The sequence below is a fragment of the Carassius gibelio genome, chromosome A3 (assembly GCF_023724105.1).
Source record: "Carassius gibelio isolate Cgi1373 ecotype wild population from Czech Republic chromosome A3, carGib1.2-hapl.c, whole genome shotgun sequence".
In the NCBI taxonomy this organism is placed as follows: Eukaryota; Metazoa; Chordata; class Actinopteri; order Cypriniformes; family Cyprinidae; genus Carassius; species Carassius gibelio.
Window position 1 is genome coordinate 1,575,168 of NC_068373.1, and position 12,350 is coordinate 1,587,517.

The 12,350-nt window shown below is 36.5% G+C and overlaps 1 protein-coding gene across 6 annotated transcripts; it reads left to right on the forward strand.

Moving 5' to 3' along the window:
• The first annotated feature begins 1,658 nt into the window (after nt 1-1,658).
• Nucleotides 1,659-8,658, forward strand: LOC127943590 (tripartite motif-containing protein 16). 6 transcript variants are annotated; one of them, XM_052539930.1, is made up of 8 exons: nt 1,659-1,794; nt 3,906-4,738; nt 5,308-5,403; nt 5,495-5,728; nt 5,927-6,083; nt 6,625-6,669; nt 6,764-6,805; nt 7,232-8,658. In XM_052539930.1, the coding sequence occupies exons 2-8, from the start codon at nt 4,124-4,126 to the stop codon at nt 7,786-7,788; spliced, it is 1,746 nt and encodes a 581-aa protein (XP_052395890.1). In that variant the 5' UTR covers nt 1,659-1,794; nt 3,906-4,123; the 3' UTR covers nt 7,789-8,658. The 6 variants fall into 6 exon arrangements, with proteins under 6 accessions (XP_052395890.1, XP_052395894.1, XP_052395892.1 ...); XM_052539934.1 differs by having other exon boundaries at nt 1,671-1,794; nt 4,023-4,738; XM_052539932.1 differs by having other exon boundaries at nt 1,673-1,809.
• The last annotated feature ends 3,692 nt before the right edge of the window (nt 8,659-12,350 follow it).

Below are 12,350 nucleotides of genomic sequence, written 5' to 3' on the forward strand. Positions count from 1 at the left end.
ACTTGTGACAAACCGGAAGGAGTATTTTTGGAACAGAAATACTCCTTCAAACATACAACTTAATTTTTGAAACTTTGTCCATGTTTAGCATGGGAATCCAACTCTTTAACAGTGTAAAAAACTCTGTATGCATGAAATAGCATTTCACCCCCCCTTTAACCACTAAAGAGACATCAGAGCCAGCGGCACATATCAGAAGATCTAGCCGAGGTGAAGCTGCTCTCGGCGGATACATGAGGACTGGAGCTTTCGCTGATCGAGAGATAAAAAAAACACATTTTTAAATAGGCGCTGTCTTTATAAATAAACCACAGATTTGAGTTTTAAACAACTTAATTCTCCCCTGAAGTACTTTTAAAACATTTCATGACACAATAACAGCAATATTTTGAAAATGATCTGAATAAATGTTGGTTGAACTCAACCAATCCTGCATGTTTAGTGCCCAAGGAACTTTGGAGAAAGTACCACCTTGCCAGCAGGGACTTTCTGAGGGGCATTTTTTTACCCGGAACTTTATTTAGTTCTTGGTTCCTGCGGAGGAATCACACAGAGTACCGTCCCAAAGTCCCTAGTTCCTGGGTAAAGTTCCTGCGGTTAAGGAAAGGGATGTAGATGATTGTGATAAATGATCTGTTCAGAAATACAAAGTGATTTGTATATTCTTATGTGTTGCACTATAAATGTATTGGGCTCTTTAAGAACATGCTCTCCCTCATTGGGTAAACATACAAGGAACACACAAGCGCTGTGACAGTGTTTATGTAATGTCGATATTGTGACATGAGCTTTGTAAATAAAATATTGCGCTAACATGTGGCCATCACAGTGTCAATTCTTGAGACAGCCTACAACAGCCACCTCCGGTTATGCCCTTTATTTTGCCTCCAGCTAATGCTGTGACTTAATCGTGACATCACCACTAAAAGGGTATATATGACTGAGGTCACTTTTTGTACAAAGAAACTGACACAAGAGGGCAGTGTTGTGCAGCTTGTAGTGTAAAGTGTAAGTTTTAAGACCTTTTTATTAACAGAAATAAGGACTGTGAATACATTAAATATTATACATTTATTTATATAATACAATGTGTTAAATATTATGAATCTAAAATCTTATAAGTTATATTTTATTAATATTGCATTCTAAGCAGGGTCAAAATGAGTTTGAGTGTTCCACTTCTCCCTCTTCTCAGAAAACAAAAGTGAAACTGATTTCCTGTTATTACAACTGTGTGCAAGAAATGGTTAGTGTGTCAAGTGGCAAAAGTGTATTTAGTGATTCTGTAGTTATTTGCAGCATATCCTATTTTTATTTCCAAATTCTAATTCTTAAATTTAATAGAATGTATAGGCTTGTGCTATTGAGGACAGAAAATAGCCTCTTCAATTAAAAAAAAAAAATAATCAAAATCAAATGCATGTACATTCCCTACAAAAACATAAATTCAAAATGAAGATATATTGTTTACACTTTAAACTTTAAAAAATAAATCCATAGACTTTACCTCACTTACAAAGTTCTGAACACTAGAATGTATTTGAGGGTTAACCATAAACTTTTCTTGTGATAATCTGAGGGTCTTGTTAAGCTTAGAGTGTTTAGTTTTGTTTTGATTATATGTATGCACACTGCTTTAAGATCTTGATCACAAAATGAAAAAAAAACGTGAAAAGAAGAAATGACACTCAAACTACATAAGCGTAATGTGAAATCTGCCCTTAAGAAAGCCACTCCCTCTTCTCGAGAAATAAAGTGTACTGATCTTTTTCATTCAACTTCATGCAAGAGATGGTGAGTTAATGCGAGGTATTTAATAATTATTATCATAGCGTCTCTGGAATCTTTTTGTCTATGTTTGTGTAACAAACACCTGTTAATTTTGCTAGCACTATATATAAAGGTAGGCTATTTGCACTTTGCTTTGTCTTTTTATTGTGCTGTTTTTTTAACCACTCCAGGAAGTGATCGGTTAGGGATATTTCTTAAAAAATGGCGCTTTAAAACTCTTGACAAGCTAAAAGAGGTACATTAAATTTATATACATTAGAAATTAAAGATATAAACTGTACTGAACGTCAGTGTATTCTCCTCAAATACAAAGAAAGCTATTGTTTGCGGATGTTGCGACTCAAATTATTGACTTTTTATGAATCGACAATGAATGCATATGAGAATGAAAATATGGATTATTACGATCACATTGCAACGGTTGTGATGTAATTATATACATATATACGCTGCATGTTTTGGAATATCACAGCTTTCAGTTTCGATTCGCAGTAAACGCTACTCTGCATGTAGAATGTGTCGGTAGCAATCTGTTGGGTTTGAACATTTTATAACTAAAAAAAATCAACAAACATATAAAGCTTAATAGATCAGTTAATGTATGTTTAAGTTAATGTGAGTTAGAAACGTGATCATAATTTGTTTGTTAATGTTTGCTAATGAACTTATTAATTAATGTTCAATATATAATTTCATGTAAGTAAATTCCATATGATCAAGCACATATTTAAAATCTATAAATGATTTTAACAGATGTTATAAAATCATTAAAAGCTTGTGTTAACAAAGGTTTGATACAGGTTTTGTACAATCTTTTTATATTATATTATTTTAGAAAAAAACTGTTTTCCCATTTATTCATATGATTTTTTATATGATCCAAGGAATTTCCTGTTTAATTATATACTGAAGAATAGTATAATGTGATTTGTGAGGCAATAAAAAATAGTTTGCACCAAAATTACAATCTAATATCTAATTAACCAGCCACCCTTTACACAAACCTTGTTACATCAACTAAAGTCCAAAGCTCATAAAGATACTAAATGATTTGCAATTGTTTATAAATATTTACAAATGATGAATAGTTTTAATAATGAAAACGTGAACAAATAAAGAATAAGGGTGTACTCACACTGCCAGTTTGAACCGTGCCCGAGTGCGTTTGACCACCAAAGCGTGGTTCGTTTGACTAGTGTGAGTGCTCCGAATCGTGCCCGGGCGCAGCTCGATTGGCCGGCCCTGGCCCGCTTGGAAGAGGTGGGCCAGGGCACGGTTCAGTTGGACTCGGGCGCGGTTCGCATGCAGTGTGAGCGCTAACCGTGCCGGGGCACGGAAAAGGACGCTTTGCATCACGGTTTTGCGACGCTCCAAAACCAACATGGCAGGGAAAGGGTCGCTTTGGTCTACAGCAGAGGTACAAAACGCATAAAAAAACTAAAAACTGCAAAGTCCTTGCTGCACTTCAGCTGGTATCTTGGAAACATCCTCATACAAGCAGCACGATTACGTCACTAAGGCGACACATCTGTTTAACAACAGGCTGTGGACCAAACAACACAAAATTATCCACAAAGAAAACAGAGCGATGCACTCCATTGTGTTCAGAGAGCGCCGCTCTTCCTGTTTATCCCGAAACCGTCGCACCATAATGACGTAAGCGTGCTCTGGCACGAATGCTGAAACCCTATATGAGTGCAGGCCAGAGGGGGAGTGGGGAGGGGGGACAATCGTACTCGGGCCCGGTTCATGGCAACCGTGCCTAGTGTGAGTACACCCTAAGATAATTTGTTAAATGAGTAAACAGAGGTCTACACAAAAAAAGCCCAACAAATGAATATGAACCGAAAGTTTACTGACATTTGTAAGCATTTAAATTTACATATAAAAATCATATGTTAATAATTAGGTAATGTTTAGTAAGTTCATTAGTAAACATGACCGAGAACATTATCTTATATTTCTAGCTATGTGAATATTAACTAATGATCTGTTAAGCATTAATGATTTATAAATTAAAGTTATTATAATGTGTTACCATTTGTTGTTTACATTTATGCAACTTACATGTATTAGACATACACTGATTTATATTTTTATTCTGTGTATTTCAGAAATACCACATTTAATACCTTGTTGCCTGCCACAACTGTACAAATCCAGTCAAACTAAATCACTGCCGATATACATTTGATGCCATTTACTGTGAGCATACAATATTTTGTTTACAGAGTTGAACAGTTCCCAGTCTCCTGTCACAGTTCTTAACTGAAGACTGTAGTGGATGAGCATTCACCTACAAACATCCAAAATACAGTCAACAACAATATAAATGTCTGAGAGTCAAAGCTGCAAAATGGCAGAAACGTCTGATTACGAAAATCCTTTTACCTGTCCAATCTGTCTTCATCTTCTGAAGGGCCCAGTAACTACAGCTTGTGGCCACAGTTTCTGTATGGACTGTCTCAATGAGTACTGGGATCGAGACGATCAGAAGGGCATTTACAGCTGCCCCCAGTGCAGGCAGTCGTTCAGCCCAAGACCTGTTCTCAGCAGAAGCACTGTGCTGGCAGAAGTTGTTGAGAAAATGACAAGAGAGGCACCAGAAACAGAAACAATCTCTTCTGTAACATCTTTTGCTGTGTCTGGGGATGTGGTGTGTGATGTCTGCATGAAGACCAAATCAAAAGCCATCAAGTCTTGCCTGACATGTTTGGCTTCTTACTGTGACTCTCACATCAAAGCCCATTATATATCTCCTGCATTAAAGTGGCACAAACTGGTCAAAACTTCACCATATTTAATGGACCAGATCTGCTCTCAACATCATAAACCTCTGGAGCTTTACTGTTGCCAACATCAGCAGCTGATATGTGTGCAATGTGCTTTGATTACTCATCAGAACCACAAAATGACTTCACCTGCTTCAAAAAGAGAACAAATACAGGCAAGGAAACTTGTGTCTGTTATATATATATATATAATATGCTATTTGACCATTTAAAATGAAAAATTGTCTTATGCCAGTAATGTTTATTTACTACCATTAATATTTACTTACTATTGTTTGGTAACAATTTACATCACAATGAAATAATTGCTTCATACTAAACTGTTATACCGTATTTTTCGGACTGTAAGTCACACCTGAGTATAAGTCGCACCAGTCCAAAATTATGTCATGATGAGGAAAAAACATGTATAAGTCACAACGGACTATAAGTCGCATTTATTTAGAACCAAGAACCAAGAGAAAACATTACCGTCTCCAGCCACGAGAGGGCGCTCTATGTCTTCAGTGGTAGACTACAGGAGAACTGAGCAGTATAGAGCGCCCTCTCACGGCTGTAGACGGTAATGTTTTCTCTTGGTTCATGTCTCTTAGTTCATTTCTCTTGGTTCATGTCAAATTAATTTTGATAAATAAGTTGCACCTGACTATAAGTCGCAGGACCAGCCAAACTATGAAAAAAAGTGTGACTTATAGTCCGGAAAATACGGTAAATTGTCTCACAGGAACAGATGGGGTCAAATCAGAATGTTCTAGAAAGAGAAATGCAGATGCGAGAGCAGAAGGTGCAAGAGTTAAGGAAAGCTGTGGAGGGTTTTAAGGTAAGTGCCCTATGTTATTGCCTTCTGATAAATGGAGTGGATTCCTAAATCTGTGTGCTGCTTAACAAAAGTTTTTCCTGTCATCTTACAGCACTCTTCACAGACAGCAGTGGAACATAGCGAGAAGATGTTTACTGAGCTGATCCACTCCATGGAGAAAAGACGAGCTGAGATAACAGAGGTGATCAGAGCTCAGGAGAAAGCAGAAGTAAGGCATGTTGAAGAGCTCATACAAACACTGGAGCAGGAGATCAGTGATCTGAGGAAGAGTCATGATGAACTGGGTCAGCTTTCACAGATAAAGGATGACATCTATGTCATTCAGGTAACAGAACTGACCATTCTGCCTTTCTACCACTTCTTACACTTATTCACCATATGTTCATGCATCAAGTGCTCAGCCATGCATATGCACAAGCACATTTACAAAAAGATCTAATGCAATATCTAGTGATAATGTATAATGATCTCTGCAACAAAAGATATAGAGTAAAATGTTGTCTTGCTGCTATTTTATATGCAGAATTTCTCAGCTCTTTCCCTCAAGCAATTTTCAAACTTGAACAACATGTCTGTCAGCCAACGTCTGACATTTGAGGAAATTGAAACAATTGTCAGTTTGCTGAAAAGCCAACTAGATGATCTCTGTGATCAAGACATTGTGAAAATATCAGAGAAAGGTGAGATGACATCCTTTTTTATATGGTTTCATTCATCATATTGAATGAGATTATGTATTTATACAATATCTTCTAAAGAGCAGTATGCCTAAGCAAGTTTCACAATTTCAGATCTCATCTTCATAGCACAAACTGCATGGGAACAGTTATTGGCTGAAGTGTAGAACAATAAAAGTTATGAGCAATAATAAAAATGACAATTCCTTCAGAAAGCACAAATAAGTGTTGTAGTCGCAGTAGAATCATTATTGTGTAGTTGTTGCAGTAGTAGAAAAATAAGTTCTGATTGACTGTAAAATAGGTATATTTAATGTGAAAAGAATACTACATCAATACATTATTTAGACAACTTTTTGTTGCATTGATTTGTCAGATCACCATCTTTGATTTGTCTTTTAATTTAGATTTTTTTTTAGATTTTCTAAACGAATACATTTTTTATTGTTAATAATGTCAAGCAAAAAAGGATAGCCATAATTTTTCACCATGGTTTATTGTAATAATCATGCTAAACAAATATTTCATTTTGTTTTCATAAAAGTTCCCACTATCTATATAATGACGAACAATAAGAAGATTGCAAAGTGTAAGTCTACATGTATTTTCTCTTTCTTTTATCTTCAAAATAACAATCAGATACACACACTTATATACTGTTTATACTGTTTTTATCTATTTAGATTTGCCATCTCGACCCATGTCCAGAGAAGAGTTTCTTATATGTGAGTCATGCTCTGTATCTTTCCATTGTTGGTCACATATATTTTAACATGTTACAAAGAATAAAGGCAAACAGGATAGGAATAGAGAATACACACCCTAGAGAAGATTTGATTAAGCAATAATACACACAAAGGCAGATTGGTGTAAGACCAATCCTGTTCCTAGAGATGTACTGTCGTACAAAGTTCAGCTCCAACCCTGATCAAACACACTTGAACCAGCTGATTAAGATCTTCAGTAGCTACTTATATTTACAGACAGCTGTATTGGGACAGGGCTGGACCTGAAGTCTCCAGGTACAGTAAGTAGATTTTCAGAGTTAGACACACTGGTGAAAGACATTCAACTTGGGGTTGTGAAATAACAGGGGTGTGAAATAAAATCATTGCTGAATTTCATAATTAATTTCCTTTTGTCTTTAACAGATTCCACTAATCTGAACCTGGATCCATCATCAGCCTGCAAACAGCTCAGTGTAAACCACATGTCTGTGTCGAGGTGTAATGTTCAACAACAATCTGCTTTCAACTACTCTTATGACAATTATTATAGCAACTATGGCAATCAGCAACGTTCTAACAGTACTTACCAGGTGTTGTGTAAGGAAAGATTATCTGGACGCTGTTATTTTGAAGTTAAGTTCGAGGGAGCAGGTTGCTCTATTGCATTCTCATATGATACTCTTAGTCAAGGCGGGACAAGTTTTATCTTCGGCTCTAACAACAGATCCTGGATATGTGATTTTCCAACTGCTAATATTTGTGTGCAGCACAGTAACCTACAGACTAATATTCCTGTGATCTTTAAAATTGGAGTATTTGTTGATCAAGATGCAGGAACTGTGACCTTCTACAATGTCTCTGATAAAATGACCCTCCTGCACAGAATCCAGACCACATTCACTTCGCCCCTCTACCCTGGGTTTTCATTTCAGAAATGGGAAAATAACTCATCAGTGACAATTTGTGATCTTAAAAATTAATAATCATGTAAATCCAGGGTTTTAGCCTCCTGACTGTTATTTCAGCCCCCTTAATCTATAATCGCCTTTTCTTTTCTTTTATTAGCAAAGTTTGTTAAAATGTCTGTCTTGAAAAGTATAACATAAACACACTCTGTTATGTCTTAATTAAAGGTAAACATTTAGAAAATATTGTATATGTTTCAATATAACCGATCCATGCTTGAGTTCTAAAGTGACAGCATACCTTCTGTTATCTATGTTAATAATATTAATCAAACAACAACAAAACAAATAATCATTTACTGCTCTTAATTAAATAATTTTTGTAGCTTTATTAGGTATCTGTGTGTATTTACTGCATACATTAATACAATTTTCACAAGCACTGTATAGTACTGTTTAATTTGTACTTTTGATATATTGCATTTATTTGTTCTTTTGCTTGTAATTTGTTTATTTGTTATTTTATTATTGACTGTTTACTTGTCTTTAATGTTTGAACTTTATATTAGTTAGGCCAGTATTAATGTTTTGTTGTGATCATGAATTGGAATTGGAAAATTGTGAAATTTCACTCTAGTATCTTAAATGTTGGTATCATAAATGTATATAGGTCAAAAGCAACAGAAGCAGAAACTTAATTTGTTTAGGGGGCCAATGAATATTTTGGCAGGGAAAGTAAATGCCCAATATAATGGCCTGATCAGCTATTTATATTTATAGTTAACAGTAACACTTATTAATACAAAATATATGACAATATTATGTTAGTCAGATGTATACTGGAGTCGATTAACGCGTATACGCGTTATGAGTCATTTTCTCCTGATAACCCCGAAAAGAACTTAAATTATACTTTCAGTTTTGATCATACAGATAAGAGCAATACATCAATCAAATCTGTAAAGGGTCTACTTTTTTTGTATACAGACATAACAACAAAACGTTGTGCACTTATAAAATAAAGATAACAAACAAGGTGCACTGTCTGCAGCCTTCGTCTGCGCTGATCTTTATTTACAAACAGGTCATTAAAATGAAGTGTAACTCCGTGAATACTCAACGAAGAGACATGAGAGAGATATCTATAGAAAGCCTGACATCTCTACTTATAACTAAACAAGTGCTGCCGAAAATAAATATTCTGTAATAAAGTAATCCATATGAAAACAACGCAAGGTCCGTTTTTCCCTTCATTATCTTCTAATGTGACCTCGACCCCGCACTGACGTGTAAACATTTTACTAGTTAGACTTTTTCCAAATACTTTTTCCAAACTATAATTCCTGACTAAATGTATAATCAAGTGAAACATTATGAAGTTTCAATAACAATATACAATTCTATACCATTCAAAAGCTTGATGTAAATAATATAAATATAACAAATAAAGATAACCCTAACAAATGTAAAAACAATGCTGTTCCTTCAGTTTATTCCCCCTAAAAAACCTAAAAAATATTCTCAGCTCTTTTCAACATTAATAATAATAATAATAATAATAATAACAATAAATGTTTTTTTTTTTTTTTTTTTGTAGAAAATAAGATTGTTAAAAGGATTTCTTAAGGATTGTGTGACTTGAGTAATGATGCAAATAATTCAGTTTTAAAGTCAGCTTTGATTGTTTCTAATAAACTGTTTAACTGCTCCCCCAAGTGGATATTAAATTATGTTGTGGGATAATTAAATATATTCTTAATAAACTACAAACATAAAATTATATAGATTTATTTTGTCCTCACATTCTTTTTTGTAACTCTTTCTTTTTTGTGACTGAATGGCTCATTATGCATCTCATTATGCGGCCCTTTGTCTTCTCAGGTGTAAATCACAATGATATTCATCATCTGATCATCATGTGAGTTGACTGATCTACCTGTACAAAGAGGCATCTCTTAAGTAATGATCTCTTCACAGTGGTTTTGTAAGTTATTAAATGGACATAGAATCCAAAGCAAGGCAAAACAAAAATATTGTGCAAAATCATATTCTTTATGTGCTTATACAGCAGTGGCGATTTCTTTAAGACTGCAAGGGAAGCTCGGCTTCCCTTATAATGTCACAAAATTAATGGTCAAATATGTACTATTGTATTAACATTTTATTGACTAAAAATGCGTTAGAAAACGTTCATCTCAAAGACGAGTTCGTTCAGAATGAGTTACATATAGCAGGTCGGCTGACTCGATTTCCTTCTCATACATTCCCGCAGCGTAACAGTGCATTTCCTATTGAAGCCCAGCGTCCATTGACTTCAATGGGGCTGCTTTGAACGTTTTTTTCAGCGCTTCGAAACTAGACGGTCATTGGATAAACGCTGTGATTATGTCCCGCCCACGGACGCTCAGCGTCTCTGGGGGTGAATTGGGAGTGGGCTGGCCCGGACTGATTGGAGGGTCCTGTCGAAAGACTGCATCTCCTTTTGACTGACAGCGATTCTGTACTATAAGGAATCACTGAAGCTTTACGCGCTCAGTCCCATGGCGGATTTCTCAAGTTCAGTAGAAATAAAAACTGCTGCAACCTATTTATTTGATATTTGCTTGTCGAAATTGCTTGATTTTCATCATACATTTCACACAATTATACACCACATTCCTTGTTTCAGTTTTACAGAGTTTAATATTTTTTTTTTTAGATCGTTCATTCATTCTCTTCTTAGAATTAGTCAATCCAGGGGAAATTTGATGACATGAGACAGGTATTTCCAGAGGAGGCCTTCCAAAGTGTCCTGAAAAGTTATGGCCATCACTTTGATTCAGGAAGACTGAGGTCAGAACTTCAAGTCCTGTATTCAGATCAGGACTTGCAGGGTAACAGGGGAAAGCTGTGTGACTACTTGGTGTTCCTTAAAAACATGGAGTTGGACAGTACAATGCCTCAGCTTTACAAACTGTTCTCATTAGTGGCAACAATTGGAGCTACATCTGCAGGTGTAGAAAGGAGCTTCTCCTGTTTAAAGCGACTCAAGTCCTACACCCGAAACACAATGGGCCAAGGCCGTTTAAGCAGCCTAGATCAGACTTTCTTTAAAATGGTTTACATAGACTATGAGCCACTCACCAAAGGAGAAAGAAAAGGGATGCGCTATTTTGCGAACATTGCACAGCCTGGCTACACCCCACCTTGCTATAGCACGGTCCGTGACACACTCATGCCACATGCTTTATTAGAGTTGGAGAACAAATTGCGCGTTCTGCTACAGAACTGCAGTGGACTCTCAGTGGCCCTTGATATTTGGACGAGCCGACGATGTCACAGTTTTCTGGGTATAGTGGGAAGTCTTGTAGATGAAAACTTTCAAGGCCACACTGTTCTGCTGAGTTGTGAACACATTCAGGGACACCACACAGCGAAGCACATTTCTGAAAAATATGAGGAGGTCCTGAGACGCTGGAATATTCAGCGTGGTGTTATCAGAGTAGTAACTGATAACGCCAGCAATATGGTAAAAGCCTTCAATCTGCCTGGTTTTAGCGAATTCGGTGATCAGCTGGACCAAGATCTCGGGGACAGGGAGACAGATGGTGAGGGTGATGCTCCAGATGTTGCACTCCTGCAGCTCCATGCAGACCAGCTGGCCATCCAATTGAACATGATGGTAGAGAACTACGTCACAAAATCAAATCTTCACCTAAGATGTCCGATCTACTTACTCCAACTTGCAATTAAAGACGCAATTGCGAAGCACAATGCAATCAATTCAATAATCAACAAGGTTGGGAAAATAGTCAGAACAGTCAGAAAAAGCACACTGAACACAGAGGAAATCGACAAATTAGGCGTTCGTCCCACAACTGCATGCACAACCAGATGGAACAGTCAGTTGCGGATGATCGAGTCGGTGCTGAAAATGTTTGAGAAGGACACGCTGTGGCAAAACAGGCTGACGCCGATCACAGATGATGGGAAAATCACATGCAATGATGTCCTCCTTCTTAAAGGCTTAGTGAGAGTACTAACACCATTTGCTGAACTGACAGACAGTTTACAAAAGGAGCTGGGAAACCTGGGGATGATCCTACCGGCAGTTGCAGAAATACACGGAATGATGTCTGATGTTTCCAGTGACACTCCACTGGAAATAGCCGCATTCGCAGAAACTCTAGTTGAGAACTTTGAGACTCGTTATCAAAAATTTTATGACGACACTCACGTTATTCTGGCTGCATTATTAGATCCACGCTTCAAGAACGAGTGGATTGCAAGATATGAAAAGGCAAGTAATTAATTACACAAAGGTGTAGCATTCAGAAATTAACCATGGTTTATTAAAATAAAATAAATGCTAAATTACAATAATGCTAGGCCTACATGTATGAAAACTCATTATTATTATAAATAATCATATCTAATTGTATTGTTCTTGTAGGTTCAAGGCAAACAGATTGAGATCCGGGAGTTGTTAGTTCATCAAACAGAACTTCTCTGCAGTGTAAATAAAAAAGTAACATCCCTTTCCCTTGTCGCTGACCCTGTGACTGTCCCTGACCCTGTCCCTAAGCCATCGAGCGCAAAAAAAGTCAAGTCAATGTTCCAGTCATACGCAACTGTGACCTGTTCGTCTCGCTCGCTAA